Source organism: Podarcis pityusensis, assembly GCF_964106645.2.
Source record: "Podarcis pityusensis genome assembly, chromosome: 6".
NCBI classification, from domain to species: Eukaryota; Metazoa; Chordata; class Lepidosauria; order Squamata; family Lacertidae; genus Podarcis; species Podarcis pityusensis.
This window is the reverse complement of record NC_138030.1, coordinates 63205815-63229485: the sequence shown is the minus strand read 5'-3', so window position 1 is coordinate 63229485 and position 23671 is coordinate 63205815. Positions and strand designations below refer to the sequence as shown.

Genomic DNA, 23671 nt, shown 5'->3' with positions numbered 1-23671 from the left:
GCATGCTTATACTGTGGTACCTCGGGTTAAGAACTTAATTCGTTCTGGAGGTCTGTTCTTAACCTGAAACTGTTCTTAACCTGAAGCACCACTTTAGCTAATGGGGCCTCCCGCTGCTGCTGCTGCTGCTGTGCTGCTGCTGCACGATTTCTGTTCTCATCCTGAAACAAAGTTCTTAGCCCTAGGTACTATTTCTGGGTTAGGGGAGTCTGTAACCTGAAGCGTCTGTAACCTGAAGCGTATGTAACCCGAGGTTCCACTGTAATTATTGTTGTTATTATTATTTATTAAATTTGTATGCCACTCTAAACCTGTAGATCTCAGGGCAGATCACAACATAAAATTACAACAGGGGTCAGCAAACTTTTTTAGGAGAAGGCCGGTTCACCGCCCCTCAGACCTTGTGGTGGGCCGGACTGCTCGCCATGGATGGAGAGGCGGGAGGGTGGTGAGTCAGCGCGCAGGCGGCAAGGCTTCGGATTGCCAACCCATGAATTACAATATAAAAACACAAAATACATAAAAACAAAGACAACCTAATAATCTCCCCTTCCACAACACATTTAAAAGGGCATTAGATGTCAGTTAGCCAAAGGCCTGGTTGAAGAGGAACTTTTTCGCCTGGTGCCTAAAGGTATATAATGAAGACACCAAACATTTCTTGGGAGAGCATTCCACAAATGGGGGGGCCACTGCAGAAAAGGCCCATTCTCGTGTTGTCATCCTGGGGACCTCTCATGGAGGAGGCACACGATGAAAGGCCTCAGAGGATGATATCAGGGTCCAGGTAGGTTCATATGGAGAGAGGTGGTTCTTGAGTTATTGCGGTCCTGAGCTGTTGAGGTGTGCTCAGTTCACAGCTCACCTGTAGCTGCTTTGCCACATGAGCTCTGGAGCTCCTGATCTCTGAAGTAGAACCTAGCGTATGTTCTGCGACTGCAGCTCAACCCGAAGCCACAATTTCACTCTAAGAATTATTTTCTCTAGGATGGATATTAAACTGACAAGCACAATCCCCGTTGAGCTCCTGCAAGTCACAGTCTGCACAGAAGTAAAATGTTCCCCCTTTAGGCATCATCATGTCTAACAAGTTGAATTTATATGAACAAGATGTTTAATTATGTAAAATAATGTTTAAAAGGCTTAAAGACAAAAGCTTTGTGTATATATCTTTTTTCCCCTAATGAAAAAAACAACACTTTTTTTCTTTCCTGCTGATAAATAATTGGAACAGTTAAACATGATACATGGAGAACTGGCTTGAGCAGAAAAGAAACAGAGCTAAGGGTGATGATCTACCGAACACCCTGAAATTATTTCCCAGTGAGGATATTTCTTCAGCAGCTCACCTAGAAAAACAAAGGCTTCTTTATAGCGCATACATAATGAAAACTGAATGCTAATAATTCAACATCAATTCATATTTAATACAGTAATTATGCAACTATGACGCTCTTGCATCAGCTAAATGTCAATTCAAACAAATCAACATCTTGCTGAAATCCATCTGCATGCCTTTAAAAAATAATAACGCAAATTCAATAGCACCATCGTGTGGCAGAAACAAAAACTACAAAAATAGATATGAAAGGAAAAGGCACTCATTCTGTATCTCGTGTGCATCCTGAACCTCTTCGTGCTTCTTCTTCGGAAACAATTCCATTTGTTTCAGGGACTCAACTCCAGATCAGACAAACAGATCAGCCTAAGGCAGTTCAGTTCCTCAGGGAACTGTCTTGGCAGAGACTTCACTCACAGGCAATAGGCAGCACAGCCCTTCTCTCAGCTAAAATAACCAGCACTCAGCAAGCATTGCGTGGCGAGTTCCCGCCCCCCACCAGGATAAATAAAGACACGAGATACCATAATTTAAGGTTAAATGGGCGAATTAGGCCACAACTTTATTGAATTCAGGAATGAGAGGCATTGGCTTAGGCATTGGTCCTATCGACTATCCGGCTCCAGCCCATTTGCTGGAGACACGGAAGGGTTAACACCATAGAGGGGGAGTCTCCTGCTGAGGCACGTCAACTAGGAGCTCCCCCGGGTCACCGCTCGGGGGCATGCCTTTGGCCCACACCTTCATAGGCTTGGGACAGGGCCACGCCCCCCGGAGTCCTTTATCGGACCACCCTTCGTTCACTGGGGGGAGGTGATGGCGTTCCTCCCACACACACATCCTCTTAACCCCTTCTTACCAATGCCTAACCGCCACACGAGCAATCGCTCACCGCCAATACTCTCATGCCTGAAACCAATCACTTATCCCCTTTGCTATATCCATCAGCCAAACATCATTTCCAGCTTCCGACAGATGCACGCCATCAAACCGGTAGAGGCCCTCACAGTTGAAACGTATGCCCGGGTGTTCAATCACCTTCCCGCCCAGGGCTGCCACCTCCTCCTCCTCCTCCTGGTTTTTTTTAATTGCCCATTAGACATAGCAGTGTGGCATATACAGTGGTACCTCAGGTTACATACGCTTCAGGTTACATACGCTTCAGGTTACACACTCCGCTAACCCAGAAATCGTGCTTCAGGTTAAGAACTTTGCTTCAGGATGAGAACAGAAATCGTGCTCTGGCGGCGCGGTGGCAGCAGGAGGCCCCATTAGCTAAAGTGGTGCTTCAGGTTAAGAACAGTTTCAGGTTAAGTACAGACCTAAAGAATGAATTAAGTACTTAACCTGAGGTAACACTGTATTTACATTGGCTTTAAAAGAGGATTAGACCAGTTCCTGGAGGATAAGGCTATCAATGCCTATCAATGGCTACCAGCTACGATGGCTATATTCTACCTTCACAGTCAGAGGCAATATGCTTCTAAATACCAATTGCTGGAAACCGGGAGAGGAGAAAGGGCTCTAGTGCTCGGATCCTGCTGGATGGTTTCCCACAAGCATCCTGAGAGAACAGGATGCTGGACTAGATGGGCCATTGGCCTGATCCAGCTGTCTTTTCTTACATGACATTCTTACAGCCATTTAGGCTGTAGCCACATTTAAAGCACTATTATACTACTTTGACCAGGCTTCCTCAACCTCAGCCCTCCAGATGTTTTTGGCCTACAAGTCTCATGATCCCTAGCTAGCAGGACCAGTGGTCAGGGGTGATGGGAATTGTAGTTTCAAAACATCTGAAGGGCCGAGTTTGAGGAAACCTGACTTTGACAGTCGTAGCTTCCGCCAAAGGGTCTTGGGAGCCCTAGTTAGTTAAGGATGCTTAGAGTTGTTCAAAGACCCTTATTCCCCTCACAGGGTTGCAATACCCAGAGTTCCTGGGGAATTGTTAAGCCACTTTGGGGAGTGTAGCTCTGTGAGGGTGATAGGATTCTCTTGTGCAACTCTACTTAAGAGGTAAGCCCCACTGTCCTGACCAGGCCAGCAATAGCTCTCCTGACAGATGATTTGAATTGGACTCAGATAATTGAGTACTTTCAGTGCTTTTCAATAATATTTGTGGATCGGGGGGCAGCTGCCCCCCTGAACCCCCTTGCCTACACCCAATCTTGAAGCCGCCACCGTCTATCATTCCTGACACTAAGGAATAATGCATTAGTCTCCTTTCAGGGCTACCTGAAAACATCTGAATTCAAACCACGTAGCATAACCAGCACAGTAAGTGAAGAGTGATTATTGTTTAAAAGTGGGGCAATGTGTTGAGAAAGCTCCTCTTTTGTAATCTCACGGTTGAAAACAGCAGCCACCTGGTTAGCCACAGGTTGAAAAAAATTCTGCTTTCATTTTCTTAATCTGGAAAATGTATTTCTATCCACGAGACAGAAAGGATAATAATCCTTGTCTAGATGAAAGCAGAATTGAGATGTCCAGTTAAAAGAGAACTCGGAAAAGAATGAATTGCTCCCTAAGGTGTTCAGAGCTTAAAGAATGAGTGTTCCATTTTAAAGCTAATAGTATCTGTCAAGGCCATCTGTCATGGATGCTCTAGCTGAGATTCCTGCATTGCAGGGGGTTGGACTAGATGACCCCTGAGTCCCTTCCAACTCTAAGATTCTAAGATTCTATGAAAGAATACGTACCATACAACTGCAACTACAACAGCAAAATACAATTAATTAGTATCAAATATCTGCGCAGTATCACAATGACCAACACAGAACAACCTAAATTGATAATCCATTCTGAGGTCTCAACAGAATCCCGAAATTCTCTGCTGCTACCACAAATTAGTTTCAAGAACTGCAAACACATTCATGCTGACTAAATATCTGCACCATTTATTTATTTATTTATTGGAGTTTTTTATATTATGCCTTTCAGAATTCCTGTCATTCAAGCATCAGAAAGATTCATTAATAAAAATTGCAATTATGATATTAAAGTATAAGAGTTCATTACAGGGCAGTTTGTGGTAGATGGCCTCAGATGGGGAGTGAAGAGATCCATCTGAAGTGGCCTTTGTCTGCCTCCCTTTCCTTCCTTGAAAGATCTACACTGGCTCCCAGTACGTTTCCGAGCACAATTCAAAGTGTTGGTGCTGACCTTTAAAGCCCTAAACGGCCTCGGTCCAGTATACTTGAAGGAGCATCTCCACCTTCATCGTTCTGCCTGGACACTGAGGTTCAGCGCTGAGGGCCTTCTGGTGGTTCCCTCGCTGCGAGAAGCCAAGTTACAGGGAACCAGGCAGAGGGCCTTCTGGGTAGTGGCACCCACCCTGTGGAATGCCCTCCCACCAGATGTCAAAGAGAAGAACAACTACCAGACTTTTAGAAGACATCTGAAGGCAGCCCTGTTTAGGGAAGCTTTTAATGTTTAACAGACCACTGTATTTTAATATTTTGTTGGAAGCCGCCCAGAGTGGCTGGGGAAACCCAGCCAGATGGGCGGGGTATAAATAATAAATTATTATTGTTATTATTCCTCTTTCTAAGAATGATAACCTTCCATCAGCCTCTCACGCCTTTTGACCTTGGAAAGTCAGTTGCTACAGAGCACATGTTATCTTCTGCATTATTTTGTATTGTTTTGTATTTGCAGGAAGAAGAATATACACCTGTAAACTTCTGGCAAACCCCCTACTTCTTCACTAACAAGCCACTACCACAGGGTGGCCAGCCCAAGATCAGTGGTCTGGAAGAGGTCATTTCAGCAAATTAACTCAATTCCACTTGAAAATCCTCCTTTTTTAATATCTTCACCTTACAATTCCTATAAATTAAACTACTGTTTCACACGGAGGCTGTCTTGTTTCACAAAGAAGATAAATCAGAGTGCATTGATTTAAGCCAGTTTAGTTTCATTGAATCAACTGAGGTCCTCCAAAACATGTCAGCATTTATAGTTTTCATACTCCAGAAACAAAGCTGCGATGTCCTGGAGCTAAATAATTATAAGGAAAATTAGTGGCATTTCCTGCATTCTAACTGTGACGGTGGCACTACTGAGGCTTGTTTGGGTTGTAAGAAAGCTGAATTAATTTGAACACCACCGGATCCTATATTCCGTTCAGCCTCAGGCCATTATATGTTTAATTCCTGTCTCTTGTTTTTTTATACGTATGTCACAGTGCATTAAACAATACAGTATGAATTCAGAGGCAACTTCTTCAAAAACATGGTGCCTGCAGAGGCAGCTGGACTCCAGCTCCCAGAAGTCAGCTCCAGTTTGCAGAGTCAATGGTCAGGGAAGATGGGAATTGTAGTCCAACCCATCTGGAGGGCACCACGTTGGCTACTGCTGCTGTAAAGGAAATGGCACAAACCGTTCAGTCTGAGTAATCAAGGGCTGTTGTATAAAGCAAAAATGTACTTCTAAGCTTGTGAACTATTCGCCCTTCCTGTTAGCAAAGTATTTAAATCCTATGATTAGATTTATGTAAGTTTGATTTACGTTAGCTCCATCTACAGTGGTACCTCGGGTTACATACGCTTCAGGTTACAGACTCCACTAACCCAGAAATAGTACCTCGGGTTAAGAACTTTGCTTCAGGATGAGAACAGAAATTGTGCTCTGGCAGCCTGGCAACAGCAGGAGGCCCCATTAGCTAAAGTGGTGCTTTAGGTTAAGAACAGTTTCAGGTTAAGAACAGACCTCTGGAACGAATTAAGTACTTAACCCGAGGTACCACTGTAAATGTTTTATATGAGCAAGTGTTTCCCACTTAGGACAACTACCATTCATCCCGGAAGGCCTTTGTAATTGCAGTCTTTTCAAAAAGGTCATCAGTAAGCCTGGGCAAAACTCGAAAACTTCAGCTTTTTGTTTTACTGACGAATGAACAAACAGAATATCTGGCATGATGGACATTAATAACACTCATTTAACATTTTAAAATAGAAGTATTCCTCTCTTCTGTTTTTTACCCCCTGCTGCCTCTGGAGAAAGGTAACCTGGAATCCAGAGTTTTTTGGATCATGGCTGCATGAGTAAGTGTTGCAGTTGCTGTAATGAGCATCATGTGAGTTTCTTAATTTGATACAGAAAATCTGTGAAAGTGGCAGTTATTGTGTTTTCCATCTACCCCAGGTGTGGCTCATATTTGGGGTGCTAAACTTATTTTTTGTCCCGGGTGAAGCCTCCAGAGGGCAGCCATTGAGGCTCTAAGTCTGTGTCTGTGTGTTTGCAAATGTGCATGGGGGGTGCCAAACTGGGTATTTGATCCAGGTGAAATAAAGCCTAGTTTGTCCCCTGGCCTGAGCTCTTCCTTGTCTCAGTGTTGTACCTTCTGCAGTCCAGGGACTCCCATTTCTATTTTATTTATTTGCTTGTTTATAAAAAATATTTATACACAGCTGTATCGTTAAAAAATACATCAAAGCGGTTTGCAACAACAGAAAAACAGAAAATTTCCGGATAGTGTCTCTGTTACCATCTTCTGCATCCATCACACTCCACCGTTCCTTTTCTGCAACACCTTGTGAAGGTGAGGGACCCCGAAAGTTCAACCAATGAACCCTAGAATAAAAAGCAAACCCACCTATGGCATCAGGGGGACATTTCCACAGCAGAAGGCACTTGACTCTTTGTATAAACTGAACGTACACACAGAGAAACAATCCTGGATTGTCTGAGTCCTGGAAGACATGCTCCTTACAGTACTTCGCTAGCCTTTTCCACCTGGTTTGGGAGGGTGGGGCCTTGACTGACTCCAGCTACAAAAGCTGAGGCTGATCAGCAGGTTCTTGGGTTAGGGCATTGCCTTGGTGGGAGGTGTTTTTTATTGAAATTTCTTAATATACAAAAACAGTGTGATGTCTCTCAAGTTATGATTTCTACAATTCACTTGCATTTGTTAAGAGACATTAATGATGCATACAATGTTAGGTTATGAAGAAAAGAGGGGGAAGAGGGAGAGGGGTGGGTGGGTGGTTATGTTTCTATTCTTCTACTTAATGTATTGTATGTGTGGGGTTTTGTGCCAGCGTTACTTTGTGTGTGTGTGCTTGTTGCTGCTGATGCTACTGATTCTCTCTTTTTTGCATTTTTATCTTAGGTCTTATTCTTTATGCGGATTTTTCCCCATTTGCTTGTTTGTTTACTTTTTGATTTTTGATTTATTGTTTATGACCTTTTTTGCTACGTTTGTAGTTGTGCAATTTTATTTTTCAGGTTGCAAGCCGCCCTTGAGAGTGACTTTAACGATGGAAAGGCGGCATGCAAACAGAATCGATCCCTGGCCGCTGGAATTTAAGAGAGACGGTGGAAAAAAGCTCCATAATCTCTCTCCACCCCACCCTATCCCCAGTTCAGCACGCCCGATTTTCCCTCCCTTGTACAAATCGGCCGGTAAACTCCACCCGCGTCCGCCCTATAATGCTATCTAGTCCTCCTTGACAGGGGAAAAATCGGGAACTGCGCCCGTTAACCACCTCCAGCCTCCTTTCCTGGTGAGAACACACCTTCCTTCCGCCCTTCGCGTGCGTGCGCGCGCGTCACATGACCTCGTGCTCCTCCAATCAGAGGCTCCGGGGCGCCGTTCAAACCGTCCGGTAGCAGTTGCCTTCCTGCTTGGCTTCGCTCGCCACCGCCTTCGCCTCGCTCGGTCCGGGCGCGCTATGGAGAGCCGGGTGGTGTCTCCGGGTCCCTACCGAGCCACCAAGCTAGTAAGCGGGGCGGAGAAAGCGGCGAGGGAGGGACTCGCCCCGGGGCGATGAATGCAGAGCGGCGCATTAGCTAGCAAGCCCGGAGTGCGCGGTTGGGGCGGCTTCACACGTGACACAGTTCGCGTGTCTGCTTGTCTTCGTGTCTGTTTTGTTCTTTAATAAGAACTTTTTCTTTTTTAAGGTTGCCTTTTGGGGCCCCGAAAGAGCTTCTCTTCCCCCCCCCCCATCCTTTCCAGGTGCTTGAAACCAATAAAAAACACACAATGAAACAAAATTAAACCCAAAGAAAATAGAGAAAACCTTCAGACTGGGCAGGGGGTGGGGGCAGTTTGTGGGGTGGGGGTGGGGTTCTACCAGTTTAAAAGCCATCAGGGATGTGGTTTGTTTTAATTTCTTTTTGCACGCTACAGTCATGGCATGCAGAGGTTTTTCTCTTCCTTGTCCACATGCTAGTAAGCAGCAACTGGCTTCTTTGCCCAAGGACACCAGGGATGGGGAAATTGTGATCCCCCAGATGATAATGGATTGTGCGGTCCCAGCCAGCATGACAAGTGGTCGGGGATAATGGGAGTTGTAGTCCAATAAGATATGGAGGGTCACAGTTTATTGATTCCCCGTGGACATGGGGTGTAAAGTCCTCCATGTGTGATTGCTACATGCAGCACTACCTAGAAGTGGTTTCTATTTAGGGCCACGAAAGATGTTTAGAAAATTATCCAGTTCCACACTGATGAAGCTGGTATTTTTAATTTGGTTTGCCCTTTTGCCTAGAAGTGCATGTTTAACATCATACACAAAGTGGTTACTACTCCACCTTAAGGGGCCTTGAATATGTTTAGTGGTTAATGAATATGTGATTCGTGGTGGCAGGACAAAACATTTGCCTATATTGAGGAAGCCGTGGAGTGATCATATGACTCCTCCTTTGCACACCTGCAGATTCCACACTTCACAGCACTGCCATGTGTAATCAGCCCTTTGTTAATACCCTTCTAGCTAAGGAGGAATGTTACTACATTTTCAATTGCCATTATGGCTGAAATGAGGATTCTGACATGCATTAATTCCTTGATAAACAGCACAGGGTTTGTGGTATATTTGGGCGTTGGTGCATTATGTGATGGATAACTTATTGTTTCATTACCAATTCCAAACTGCAGCTTCTGCTTAGCTTATTCTTGTTGTTTTTTAAAACCTAAATTTCACTTCTGCCTTGTAGTGGAATGAAGTTACTAAATATTTTCGGGCAGAAATGCCACGAAGGAAACACAGGCAACACTTCAAAAAATATGGGAATTGTTTTACTGCAACAGAAGCAATCGACTGGCTTCATGAATTACTGAAGAATAACAGTAATTTTGGTCCAGAAGTTACTAGGCAGCAAACTATTCAGCTGTTAAGGAAATTTCTCAAAAATCATGTGATAGAGGATATAAAAGGAAGATGGGGCTCAGAGAATCTAGATGACAACCATAACTTGTTCAGGTAATATATAACCATATTGATAGAACTTGGAAAAATGGGTTGACTGGATGCAAAAGTCCTTTTGATTTCCCCTGTTTCATGTGTTACTACCAAAAATAATGAGGTTTTAATTTATTAAGTTTCCACCTTTGAGTAACATGGAATTGAAAATTAGCTGTAACATAAGATCAGCATCTAGTAGTATGATATAATATGCACTAGGCTTGTGCCAAACTGCTTGGGAAACTGGGCTTACTTTATCCTGTTCATACAACGAAAGAATTCATCTTCTTCCTACGTTTCAGTACTTGTATGTGACATGTATCCATTACCTTAATGAAAATTGTTGACTTTTATACTGTAAGTGTTTTTGAGTGATGAACACTTTCCCAAATACTTTGAAATGCAAACTGTGTTTCAAAATAGTCTGTGACGCTACTGTTCAATGTTGAGCTTTTGTGTTTTAAAATTACAGGTTTCCTTCAGTTTCCCCAGTGAAAATTCTGCCACGTCGGTATCCGTTGAGTGAGAGGACAGATAATATTTCTAAACAGACAGAAAAGACATTTAAGTTACCACATTTCTCCAGAAGAACCCCCAAAAAATATGAATTCCGGGAATGTAAGGTAATAGGTTATTTCTGACTCTGATTCTATGACTCATTATGCACACTTACCTGGGAGTAAACCCATGGAACACAGACCTCCTTCTGAGTATTTATTTATTAGATTTCTATCTCTCCAAGGAGCTCAGTGTAGCAGCATACATGGTTCCCCTTTTCTCCATTTTATTCTCACAACAACCCTGTGACGTAGGCTAAGCTAAGAGATGGCAACTGACCCAGGGTCACCCAGTGAGCTTCATGGCTGAGTGGGAATTTGAACCCAACTCCAGACCAATGACCATGCTGGCTGGAGCTGATGAACACGGTAGTCCAACAGCATCTGGGAAAGCTACAAGTTGCCCACTAATACGTTATGGTGTTGCAGGATTGCTGTAAACATTGTGGGAACAGCTAACTGATGAGCAATTGTGGGAACATCCATTAGTGGTCTTCTGGCTTCCAGACTCCTGGAAGGATGGGGGTGGAGAACGGTTGTTATGAGACAGTATGACTCTCCCAACTCTTGAGTAAAAGTCTTGACTATACATATTTATAATGCCTTTTATTATGGCTGCTTTGTAGGAGAGCACAGAAAATGTGAAAAGTGAAATGATGGAAGAGGACAGGAAAAATATGTGCATCAGACAAATAACCCAAGCAGACATAGACGAAGTTTGGAGAAACACGGTTGTGATACAGTGAGTGACAAATGGTCTTCTTCACTCCTCTCATTTCCCAATGTGCCTAAGGATCGAATCGTTAACTTCTTGGGCAAAGATCATTGTAGTGTCCTGATGGTCAGCTGAGGTTCTCAAAGCATTCTGTTGGGAGAAGCCTCCTTTTAAGTTGTATACTTTATAGCTGGCAGAGCATTTTGAGTACAGTCGTACCTTGGTTTTTCAAATGCCTTGGGAGTCAAACGTTTCGGCTCCCGAACGATCGAAAGCCAGAAGTGATTGTTTCGGTTTTCGAACATTCTTTGGAAACCAAACATCTGACACAGCTTCCGATTGGCTGCAGGAGTTTCCTGCAGCCAATTGGAAGCTGCACCTTGGTTCTCAAACATTTTGGAAGTCAGACGGACTTCTGGAACGGATTCCATTTGACTTCCAAGGTACCACTGTACTGGAAACTTTGAGCTTAGCAAGCTTATACACCAAATTGAATTAAAATATTAGCATTTCTAAAGAGCACTAGTCCTACTAAAACATAAAAAGTGCATGGATTATTGTAGTAGCTTAAGCTGGGAAGAAGAGTTATTTCTTCTAGGGAAGAATGTGTGTGCTTTGTCTCTGGCCCTGTTTATATTTTAATGATAAGCTCCTCTGGTTAATTTCTTTTAAAACCTATTTTTAATGGGTAATGAAGATAGCTTGTTTAACTAACTACAGTTTGCTTTACTCCATCTCTGATTCATATGTAATACCAAGCCAGGTTTTGTGAAAACCAAAACTAAACTCAGCCAAACTCCTCCTGGCTGCATAGCTGATAATGAGCAGAGGGAGGAGTGTGTGAGCCCAAAACTCACAGCAGCTCATGCAAATAGTGGTAAATCATAGTTAAGCATTACTTATGAACACGGCTTCTGTGATACTTCATGGAACTTCTGTTGGACTTTTGAAGATGCCCGGTCTCTAGTGTCCTTGTCCTTTACCTGTCTGCGCTTAACAGATTTATCCTTGCTTGTTATGATGCCTTAGACACCACAGGAAAATTCATTTCGAACTAGGCACTAAAGTGGATTTACATGGCCACCCCGCTTCCCCTGTACTATGATTTATTTACTGTGATCAGCCAGTGGTGAAGTTTTCATGAAAGCTTGGTTTTGATTTGCAGGCAGTAACATTAAGAACACAGTAAAACGATATGCTTATCATTTCAGAGATGTTTGAACATCAATATATATTGAATCCTTTTGCAAGCCTGTTTTCTTTAGAGACCCCCCAAAGTGATGTGCTCAGTTCTGGAATTATCTGGCGTTGTGTTTTTTTCCTCCTTGCAGTTTGCAAACTATTTTAGGCATGCCATCACTCAACGAAGTATTGCACCCTGCACAAATAGTTCCTCGGTACATAATATACAACATGACTAATACAAGTAAACGTGGCGTTGTTCTTCTGCAAGACAAATCAGGCAAGTCCTGTACATATATTTGAAAACCTGATTTCCACCCCACCCCCCTTCAAATATTACGGAAAGTGCAGCATTTCTCCTGTCTGGTAATTTAACATTGGCATTAAAATCTAATAATTAAAATCTAATAATTAATTAATTAATAAAGCCCTCAGTAATTTGAAAGATCTATGCCTCCTTTCCTACAGGCCCTCCCAGATGCTAAGATCAGCAGAGGGGGCTCTCTTGGTAGTTTCCCCTCCCTCAGAAGTTTCCGGGGTGCCCTGGGAGAGGGCATTCTCTGTGGAAGCCCTAAGTTGTGGAATTCCCTCCCCATGGGGGGGGGGCGGTGCCTGGCTTCTTCACTATTCCGCTTTCAGTGAATTTTGAAGATGTGCCCGACCTTTGACACCTGAGACGTTTGTTTTCAGAGCCCCGCCCCCTGTTTTGTGTGATTGTGATCTGTTTTAACTGTTTCAAGTTTTTAATTGTAACCCGCCCTGGGATGTGCTAGTGAAAGGCGGGTGATAAATGCAATCATAATAATTTCAGCAGAACTTCAATGTAAATATGCTTCATTATCACAACCTAGCACAAGGGAAGAAGGAGCAAAGGGGAAGTCTAGAACTTTTCCTTCTTCTCAAACTACATGTTTTAAAACCGGTTATGTCAGCTAAGGGTTAGCTAGTGTGATGCAGTGACTAGAAAATTAACCATGAAGCTTTTTTAGAATGTGACCTTGAGCAGCTGGTAACTCTTGTTCTAATTCCCAGCTATGTCTCATGGGTAGCATGAGGGTTAAAGTGAGATGTTATATCTTCCAGAATATGCCCTTAGATGATGGATGAAGCAGGACAAATAGAAAGAATATGTGAAGTCTTAAGAATAATAATGGGAACTGGTCAATTTGTCTCTTCCTTCCTCTACCCCCTTCCTTGCAGAAGACCTCCCTCACTGGGTACTGTCAGCTATGAAGTGCTTGGCAAACTGTAAGTTAGACACACATTGTTTGAAATGTCAGGTGCTGAAATAGAAATGGAAAACAGAATAGAAATACCAATACTATATTGGTGACATCTGCTGGGCTCTTATTTATTCTGGGCTTCCAATAATCTGATTTTTAGAATATTTTATGAGATAAGTGAAATTAAGGCCGAAAAAAGAGCAAAATAGTAACACTGTAATTCCATAAATGCACCACAAATTTGTGCCTGATCTGTACAATGGCAGTTCTTAAAATAATTGCTGTGTTACGTCTTGTCAGGGGGCCATTCACCACCATACCCCAGCCAGAATAACTAACTAACTTTATTTTTGCCACTCAGGAAGATAATTCCATTTGCATTATTATGTATAATGATGGTTATGGCCGAAATCCTAACTCCTGCCGTCAGGGCTTTTCAGAGCAGCAGAGTGGCTGCCACATCCACACACCAGCCACTCACTGAATACAGAATGGGGGGAGGAGGCTTGTACCCCATCCATGTACCAGCTGCAGCAATTGGGCCCAATCCTAGGCTGGCTCCCCTTTGAGAATGCCTGTTTCTGAGCTTTCTACTGCTGGAGATCCTGCCTGCTAACCCCTACCATAAAGGGGGTTGGAGTCCTCTGCCCCATAAGATAGATCTCTCTCTCTCTCTCTCTCTCTCTCTCACTCACACACACACACACACACACACAGCTCTTTGTGCTGTTTCGTGTTGTAAATTTTTGAAGAGTCAAGTTCAATGTTACTGAGATTTATTTCCTTTTGTATTTTAGGGCCTAGAAGCAATGGCATGAGCCAGCCAATGTACATGGGCTTTGAACGAGATGTATTCAAAACAGTTGCCGACTATTTTCTTAGTATTCCTGAACCTTTGCTTACATTTCAGTACTATGAGTTATTTGTGAATATACTGGGTACGTATTCCTCTAGTTCTGAGGCACCCCAAACTTTAATGGGCATTTGAGAAGATGGACTAAGACTGAGCGAAATCACTTGGTTTTCACTTGGAAATCACTTATTTTCAGAGTGAACTCTGGCTGCCTTAATAGGACACGTAATTTATTATAAATTTTAACAACTTGGTTTTCTGTTCTTAGTCTTTGCACTGAATGCTGAACACAGACTGGCTTGTTATGTGTCCTTAGTCTTGCATATCTGAGCTATCTGTTGCACTTATGTTTTTGAATATCCTCTGACTGAGCAAGTGTTCTCTTCAACATGACTAACATTTCTGACTTAACTTTTCTGACTTGTGTTGCTTGTCTTGTTGCCCTGTCACATCGCCTGCATCTGAACTTGTATTTCATTTTCTGATAGTTTTGTGTGGCTACATCGCAGTTCCAAATAGATCCAGTGGAAAATCTAGTGTACGGAATGACTTGACTCTTTCAAAAACTCCACCCTTAAACTCTTTCAAGTCAACCGAATGCCTTCTGCTAAGTTTGCTCAAGACTGGCGAAAAGGACAAAGCTGAGGCTTCCAAAACAGTTTCTGTAAAGTGTACAGCTGAAAAGGGACATGATAAAAAGTTGCAGCATGATAGTTTGCCTTGTGAACATGCCACCATTCATGAACTAGCAGGTGGAAGTTGTCAGGACCTTTCAAGACTGAAAAATGAACAAGCTGTGCCTCTCAAACTTAAGGCAAGGTGTTACTCTTTGGAGGGAATTGCAGATACCGCCTCAGGCAAGTGTAGTAAAGATGGACTAAAAACACTTTCTGAAACTGGAGTTCATATACCGTTCGCAAGTAATGGAGACCAGCTGTTTCACTCTGCACGTAATCCAGACTGTTTCTTGGATCTTTGTTCAGATGTCGCTGGCCCAAAACAAACATGTGGCTTCAAGAGAGTTTCCGCAGCAAGTATTCCAGACCAAGAGCTATCTAGTGGTAACTACAAATCAAAACAACTTTGCAGATCTCGTAGTTTACGTGGAAATAGCAGCTCTAGCTGGTGTGGTGCCCATGTTCCAGTTGCAGAGATCACGGTGAAACCACATCCTTTGGGCCATCTGGGCCAAAAAACCCAAAGCACCACTACACTGGTTACTAAAATAGGAAATAAACCTGGGAATTCTGATATGGCCATCAGTAAAAGACTCTGCAAAAGTGCAACACAACTTTCAGAAAACACGCTTCCCCCCAGCACCCTTATGTTGACTGGCACAAGTAAGATTGCTTTCCTGAGCATGGGATTTATTTATTTATATTTACTAACTAGTTTGTTTTTCTGCCTTTTTTTTCCCTTTGCACAAACCCCAAGGTTTTAAATGACTAAACGTATTCAACAAGATTTGTCACAACGGTTCCTAGGGCCTTTGAGGTTCAGTAATTTTTAAAAACTAATATTTTGCCATGCAAGCATCAGTATTTTCTGTAGTGCATGCTAATGCCAAGTATGTGTGCTCTTCTGTCAGTGCTGTTATATTTGTGTAATTCAGCATATTTGTAACCCGCGTAGCTACTGGGCAACTCTTCCAAACAACATATAGAGAAAAGAGAGAAGCTGCTGTTGGGCACGGACTGCTAAATCACTCGTCTAGTCTCTAAACTTCTAAACAACCAGCTAGACGTTTTTATGTAACTGGACTTTAGCACACTTCAGTGTTAAAATAATAACGTTTCGTTTTCATTTGCTCTTCACCTGTATTGCTGGAGCAAAATGAAGCGACTTCAGGATCTTAGCACAAAAGTCTAGGATAGAGCACATAACTAACTTCTTAACTGAAGTAGAATCAATTACCGTAAAACTATTACTTTGTGTTATGCAGGGAAATTAACGTGCAGGATTGCTAATTCTGCTTTTGATACAGTTACTGAGAATAATGTCTGTCCCCAATTTTTAATTTGCTAGAGATGCTCCAATCTCATTTAGAAAGAGTTGCTATTGAAGCACTGCAGATCTGCTGCTTATTGCTTCCTCCATCAAATCGCAGAAAACTTCAACTCTTGATGCGCATGATCTCTCGAATATGTGAAAATGTTGATATGCCACGACTTCATGATGCAGTGGGCACCAGGTCTTTGGTAAGATGCGTTGCTTTCCAATTTTTTCTTAAGTTGTTCCATTGTACAACTGAAATTTTAGGCTTCCAATGTTATCAGTCTTCCCTTCTGTGCCATTGTTACTGTTAAGGGGATATGTCTTGGGAAGGAACATGATACCACATTCTTTCCCAAATAATTGCCACAATACAATTCTTTTGTTTCCTAACCAGTTTGTTTAAATGTTTCCAGATGATACAGACATTTTCTCGATGTATATTGTGTTGTGAAGAAGAAGTTGATCTTGATGAGTTGCTTGCCATAAGATTAGTATCCTTTCTAATGGATCATCACCAAGAAATTCTGGAAGTCCCGATTTACTTACAAGTGGCCGTACAAGAACACTTAGAAATTTTAAAAACTACTCAGGTGAGGGAAAAGGTTGCCTTTCATGCTTCATGCTTCAAACAGAAACTCTTATGAGTCAGAGATCTTAACTCCTGAGCTTGCTGTCTTTTTTCTCAGCCTGGATCTTGGGACACATTAGTTAACTATTTAAGGCTCCTACTTAAAATGCAGAACTTGACATTTCTTGCCCCTTAAACTTAAGGATGTTTTGCATCCTTGAGGTACTATTCTTCCCATATCTTCAGGCAATTGTAATAGTTTGGCTCCTAGCAAAGATTCTGTAGAAATCGTTTGGTTGCTTTCTGGCTATTACAGCGGTGCCTTGGTTGTCAAACTTAATCCGTTCCGGGAGTCAGTTCGACGCCTGGTACCGTTCGAAAACCGAGGCGCGTCTTCCGATTGGCTGCAGGAGCTTCCTGCACTCAGTCAGAAGCCGAGGAAGCCGCGTCGGATGTTCAGCTGCCGAAAAATGTTCACAAACCAGAACACTTACTTCCAGGTTTGCAGCGTTCGGGAGCCAAGCTGTTCTACAACCAAGGGACCACTGTACTCAGTTTGGTCTTCAGGGAATTCCGTGGACTTCCAGACCTGATTATTAATTGACAGGAATCAAATTTTCATTATGTTACTTCATACTATAACTGTTCTCTGCACTATAATTCTGAGTCCAATGGCCCTGGGTACTTCTGTGGTTTCAGAAAATTAGGTCATATTTTTATCATACTTTGATTCCATTGTTCATTGGTATCTTACCCTTTGGGAGTTTCAGCCTCTATAAGTAGGTCAGTATTATTATTATTATTATTATTATTATTATTATTATTATTATTATCATCATCATCATCATCCACATATGGCAGATAGAGAGAGGGCTGAGAGAATCCTGGTTTGAAACCCATTCAGTGCATCCCTGGCTTAGATTGGAACTGGGAGCGTCAGACTGAGAGCACTTGCTGTTTAACAGATGCACTAAACCAACTCTGTGTAAAATGCCTGGAACTTGACATTATCTTTGTTTGCAGATGGAGTGCCTAGGGGAAGAACTGAGCACCATATTTCCAACTTACTCCTACTGCGAGAGGATAACTTCTCAGGAATTTGATGCACAAAAGATTTTTACCTCTCAGGCAGCAGTTGCTGAGCTTCTGGAAAGCGTCATTAAGGACAGAAAATTAAGTGTGAAAGACAAGAAGAAGAAGCTTAAGCAGGTAATAGAAGATGTTAAACCTGCATCAACATTATTTGTGAAGCAGGTAGCCATTTAGTTTTCAGAACTGACAGTTAAGTTGCCTCTGGCAATCTCATTTAGATGAAAATTGTCTGCCTGGAAATGGGTGCTTGCAGTGTGAAGAACAAAGGGATCTGTTCAGCGGCATCTTTTCTTTTTCCTTTTAAAAAAGCTGCATCTGTTTCTGAAGCCTGCTACAGCCCCATCACTGCTGCCTCTTCTGCTGTAGTGGTGAAAACAAGGCTTGTACCGCAAAGGTTTGAGTGGCACCTTAGGTCCGGCAAGTCGGGCAAAGATATAACAGCTCTGGTTGCTACTTTAATCTTGCTGCTAATTAGCATTCTGCTTAGGCACTTATCTGTGTTAAGCAGATGTCCCTATGGTACACCAGAACTTCTGCTGAGGTGTAGGTGGCTGCTCTTCTCGATCTCCAAAATTCGCCCCCATCCCAGCTGTGATGAACAGGGACTTTCTAGTGCTACAGTGTTCGTTGTGCCAGCTGCTTTGCCAGTGCAATTGCGACTGTGTTGTAACTCCATAATGGGAGGACATGGCATTCTTTTATGGGATTGAAATCCCTGGCTACAGCATGCAGAATCATATCTAGCCCACCTCAAGATGTCTGGCTGAATGGCAATGCATTTTGCAAACTAGGGGTGTGTGGTGGTGGGGATTCTTTTCGTTTTTTTAATGGATCAAGAGCAAGTCTGCAGTAGAGATTTATCCCTCCTTCACCAGCCGAATCCTATGCATGTTGGCTTGGAAATAAATGCCACTGTCCAATATGATTTGCTCTCCAATTAGTCTTCAAAGGATTTCAGGCTTAAAGGGTTAATGGTGGACATGCTGTTTTTGCAATTGGTCTCTGCTTTGATATTACTAGTACTCTAAAATGACACATAACACCCCTGCAATTGTTATGAAAAAGTGCATGCTAGGTTGAATAAGTAGGGGTTCCCCTCCCCCCTCAGTAAGTGTTTAGTTTGGTTTATTCAAGGTCACCTGACACAATTTACTGTAATCTACTTTTGGGTAAAGTACAATATCTTTGGAAGCTTAATACAGAGGATTTCTGTTCTCCTGCAGAAACCTTTGAGTTTGTTTGTTTTTTCCTGGACAAACCCCCTACACAAAATTGTACTTGTCCCAGAACTTTTTAAGTCTTATGACTGGAGTCCAGCTCTAAAGCAAGCAGCTTTTAAATCACCAAGTTGTTGTTACTATTCTCTGTACTCTCTTGTAGTAATGGAGACTTTGTTGGGCTTGAATTGTTTCTTAAATTCAGCCAAAAGGACATCATGGCGCTTTAAAGTTCCTACTCTGTAGCTAGCTGGTTGCCAGTGAAAGAATTGTTTCATTCTGGATAGCAAGAAGTCTTAAGCCAGTATTTTGTAGCAAAGTAGAATGTTAAAATTGAATAAATAAAATAAATAGAAAATAAAACAAACTTGGCCACCTCCCTGCTCACCCCTGACTGTCTTTATAAGAGTTCTTACTTGGTTGTAGCACTGTGTTTGTTTTTTGTAACTTCAGTATGACTAACATGGCATCTTTTTCCTCAGTTTCAGAAAGAGTATCCCGAGATCTATCGAAACAGATTTCCAACCACAGAAAGTGAAGCCATCCTGTTTGAAGACAGGCCCACAATTAAGCAGCCAATGCTCAGCCTGCGAAAGCCAAAGCTTCGTACCCTGAGAAGTTAATTTTATTAGCCACATTTAAGTGAGCGAGTATACAAAAATGTGAATTTGTTGAACTGTGCTAAAATAGGTTGGGCCCCAGGGTTCCCTTGTCATACCTAAAGTCTGGAAATGATGACATTGATGTTTACAAAAGAAACCAACCAATGTAAATAGATAATATTTGTGTGTGAGTGGAGTTGGGTGAAATGAAGGGTAACCAAAAATGTACAGATACCAGTAGCCAAAAAGAAAGAGATGGTGGAGTTGGTAGAATTGAGAATGCATGCTATAACCCATTCCAAGAAATGGGGCATACTTTTACCTCAGTAAGCTGGTGTTTGTGTTAATTTTCAAGAAGTACTGCATTTTTATTTTTATTTAGAAATTGTAAGTAGAAAAGTAGAGGATTTATTATTATTTTTTGAGTGAAAGCAATAGGTTTGCAAGCAACTTGATTCGACAGCTTTTACTTTTCAATTTGCACTTACCGTGTATGTTGGTCGTCTCTTGTCTTGAAACTTTGCATGGTCCACTGTCGACCAAGAAGAGGCAGGAGAACAAGGAGGCATGGAACATGTGTCACAGTGTTAAACAGAAGAGAGTGATGGAAAGCTGATCAGCTTTGCACAAATCCAGCCTTTCATAGAAAAAGGCTTCAACAGCCATAAAGAAGTAATTAAAAGCCTTGCTTTCAATGGTTCGAAGTGTGTTACATTTGCAGTCCTGGAATATTTGGAAATTTGTGGTTAATGGGTCACTGGTCCCATTGTGTTGAGTTTTTCTTCCCATGCTGTCTTGGTTCTCTTTCTTTACATTTAGGCCAGTAAATTGGATCCATGCGAGAAGAGCAATCCTAAGTGGGATGAGATGGAGAGTTACGTAGCAGGCAATCTCCACTTCCAAATCCCTACCAGCTTGCTCTGGCCATGTTGGGAGTTGGAAGGTGTTGCTACCATCACCCTTCCATACTGACAGGCTTGGTTTTGTTTTTAAAACCTTTCCTCCCACCTGTTTCAATGGGAGGGAAATTAATTATGGCAGGTTCAGGCTCAGTAGGTAGCCCAGTATGTTGACTGTACAAGTGAAGGGGGTTGAATGCAGTAGATCAAAGGTCACTCCCAGTTGATCCCACCACAAATGGGAAAAACAATGGCCGTACTGCTTCCATGGCTCCTGGGGGCTAAGAGGGGCCTTTTAGGGAGATTGGATGTCCAGTCAGCAGAGCACTTCTCCAGTGGAAAACGCACACTTCCATCCTATCCCCCTTCCCCCGCCGGCCTTCGGCAAGGGTTAAATTCAACTAGTTTTCAGGGGAAATCTTAAGTCATCACTAATATAATTTAAGTGGGACCTAAGTGCAACTAAGGTTACTCTGGATCCAATCCATTCTGTGTTGTAGTAAGACTACACTGCCCAGATTCTTTTCACCTCTCCTTTTCTTTTTATGTTTATCTGTTGTAAATGTTTTGTGTTTACAGCATGTAATTGTCAATATTTAATTGATTTTATATTTTTAAAATATCTGTCAGAGGAAGCTTATTGAATAAAATGACATAATGTTGGTACTCTATTTGTGTTTTGTTTGGAAGGGTATTTCAGAAAGTGCATTGAAACTGAATTGCAGCGAAAGGACCTGCAAGTTTAGGAACTAAATGCAGAATTGCACTTAAGGAGTTAAATATCATAGCAAATGGAAGACTATATGGAGTACCTTTTCTGACGCTTAACACTGAAAGTAGATTATCGTAGTATGAGCAATGTTTAAAGGCTGCCGTGGTAAATGGAAGGCCCCAAATTGTAACAGCATAATTTATTATGGGGCAGTTCTAAAAACCAAAGATGCTCTGAGTTATTGCAATAATTGTGAGGTAACCTGCTTATTCTGAGTCTTTTCTGACGTGGGTTATTTTTCATCACACATTGGCTGTAGCTATCATACTGGGTTTTTAGATACCTTCATTTCCATGTGAAAGTTTGATAGGTTTATCCCTTTTTTCTTAATGTTGACTCTTAGCCCTGAGCCTGTCAATCCTTCTAAGCCACTATTTCTATCTTTTTATGTGTGACAGATATTTCCTGTGGAATGTGCCAGTATTCCTGATAATTTAATATGCCCATTCCCATCCTCTCTTCATGATCCCTAGCATTTTATAGCCTTTGGCTACACTTGCAACACATGCCTTCAGTGCCTTTTATATCAGAGATTCATTCACTTCCGCCAAATTTAATTAATGTTAATTAAGTTGCAAGAGCCATCATACAGCAGCTAACTAATGTTTTCAGCCCTACTGAGCATTTCTTCAAGGTTAGAACAGTGTTTCACAGAATTGGCTTCAAAGTCTTTTTGGAAAATAACAGGAAGGCAAACGGGAACAACGAAAATAATTTTCAGGTATGTTTTATCCGAGTCCTTTACGCTTTCAAGTCATATTCTTTATGGCAGACCTACCACACTTTATAGTTCCATATAAGCAAAGCTTAGACACCTATAAGAATGTAGCCTTTGCAGCTTAATTGCACAAGAAAAACGATTACTGGGAATTAAAGATTTGTTTGGTAATATTCTCTTCTCTGATACCTATTAAGAAACCATGTGTGTTTTGCAACACAGGCACAATGCTCGCAATGTTTGAGAGAGTAACAATCTGCTTTAACTTGTACTATTCCCATAAATACAATAGTCTATTTCTAAGAGCTATGGTTAATAGTTCTGTATAGCCCCAAAGCCTACATGCCTTAGTCCAATGCAGTATGATAATTTGTGTATTTTTATAGTCTCCAAGCCAGCCTTTCCCGAACCCTGGTGCCTTTCAGCTGTTTTCGACTACAGCTTCTCGCAGCTCCAGCCACCGTGGGACTTGTGCTCCCAAACATCTTGAATGCATCAGGTTGGCAAAGGTTGCTCTGGGCAAATCGCTTGCTGCCAAAATTGAGAAAATGAAACAAGGAGTTGAAACCAACCAACGTTCATCACATAGAACTAAGAATTTCAGTGGGTCGACTCTGAGTAAAAGTTATATGGCTACAGCCCATGCATGACCTTCTAATGCACTTTCAGAGGCCACACATTGCTTGCTCTGATGCTAAAAACTGAACAGATAACTGACAAAGGTGTTTGTGCTGTTGTCCAAATACAGATGCAGTGTTTTTAATAAAACCTTTTTTTTAATTTGGGAGGAGGCAGAGATTCCTCTTTTAAAATAGAACTTTACAAAATTGTTTTGGTGTATAATGAAGTGTAACCTACACAGCTGTGATTGGATTTAAGGACAGGTTAAATACGGATGCCATTGGCAGCTTCTACAATCTTCTGCTTCTCGTGTCCATCAGAGACTCTCTGTTACATAAAATGGGGCATCTGGCAGCCTGTGTAGTCCAGTCTCCTGGAGCCAGCAGTGTGCCGAGGGCCAGTTCCTCCAAGCTGGAGGTTTGGGTAATGGGGCAAAGCTTTTGTGCCAAGCAGCGAGCACGTTACAGGCTGTGTGACTATAGTCCACTTTCTTTCCCCTTGTTGTTTCATTGTAATCCACTTCTGCATGGGGATTTAGGTCTCTGGAAAACATTCAAAGGCCTCTCTTGAGCAGCGGGGCAAAATCTCATAAAGCTTCGGGAGGATTTGAGTGGTGAAAGATGCTTCTGTTCCCCAGGGCCCAGCTGATTGGCTCATATGTTTCCATAAAGCTGTTGCTCCCGTCAGTAAGACCTAACGTTCATATAAATACCCAGCACACATCTCCGACTGCCGTACTCTGCATTTGGCTCAGGGAAGTCCAAATCCTTTCCTAGGGAGAAAATGGCCAGCCAGTAAGTACCTTTCCCTGGGCTTTGCTTTGCATAGAGTTTAAATGTCAACCCGGTAAAGTGTGATAATGTCACTAGATTCTTGCAGCTAGCAAATTTATCAGAAGCAAAGAGTCAGTCTTCACATGCTGCTGCTGCTGCCTATGGGGCATGCATGATATTCTAACAAGAATCCGCAAATTATTGTGGCAGGGCAGTAGTAAACAGCAGTAAAGCTGGACTCCTGATTCTGTGATTTTCATTGTTAAAGCTTAATCCATTGCAAGCATAGTTCTTTGAATTGTGACCAACATGTGTTGGGAGGGTATTGGAATAGGAGAGTTCACCCTGTGGTGAGA

The 23671-nt window shown here is 42.2% G+C and overlaps 1 protein-coding gene across 1 annotated transcript; it reads left to right on the top strand.

Moving 5' to 3' along the window:
* Positions 1-7932: 7932 nt before the first annotated feature.
* DEPDC1 (DEP domain containing 1) lies at positions 7933-19554 on the top strand. The gene is made up of 12 exons (XM_081010951.1): positions 7933-8061; positions 9281-9546; positions 10001-10151; positions 10712-10827; positions 12132-12262; positions 13183-13230; positions 14003-14143; positions 14547-15398; positions 16084-16256; positions 16467-16643; positions 17645-17830; positions 19413-19554. The coding sequence occupies exons 1-12, from the start codon at positions 8014-8016 to the stop codon at positions 19551-19553; spliced, it is 2430 nt and encodes an 809-aa protein (XP_080867077.1). The 5' UTR covers positions 7933-8013; the 3' UTR covers position 19554.
* The last annotated feature ends 4117 nt before the right edge of the window (positions 19555-23671 follow it).

Coding starts and splice junctions, on each gene's coding strand:
- DEPDC1 (XM_081010951.1), top strand. CDS start 8,014: ATGGAGAGCCGGGTGGTGTCTCCGGGTCCCTACCGAGCCACCAAGCTA. Junction 8,062..9,280: donor CCTACCGAGCCACCAAGCTA/GTAAGCGGGGCG, acceptor TCTGCCTTGTAG/TGGAATGAAGTTACTAAATA. Junction 9,547..10,000: donor GACAACCATAACTTGTTCAG/GTAATATATAAC, acceptor TTAAAATTACAG/GTTTCCTTCAGTTTCCCCAG.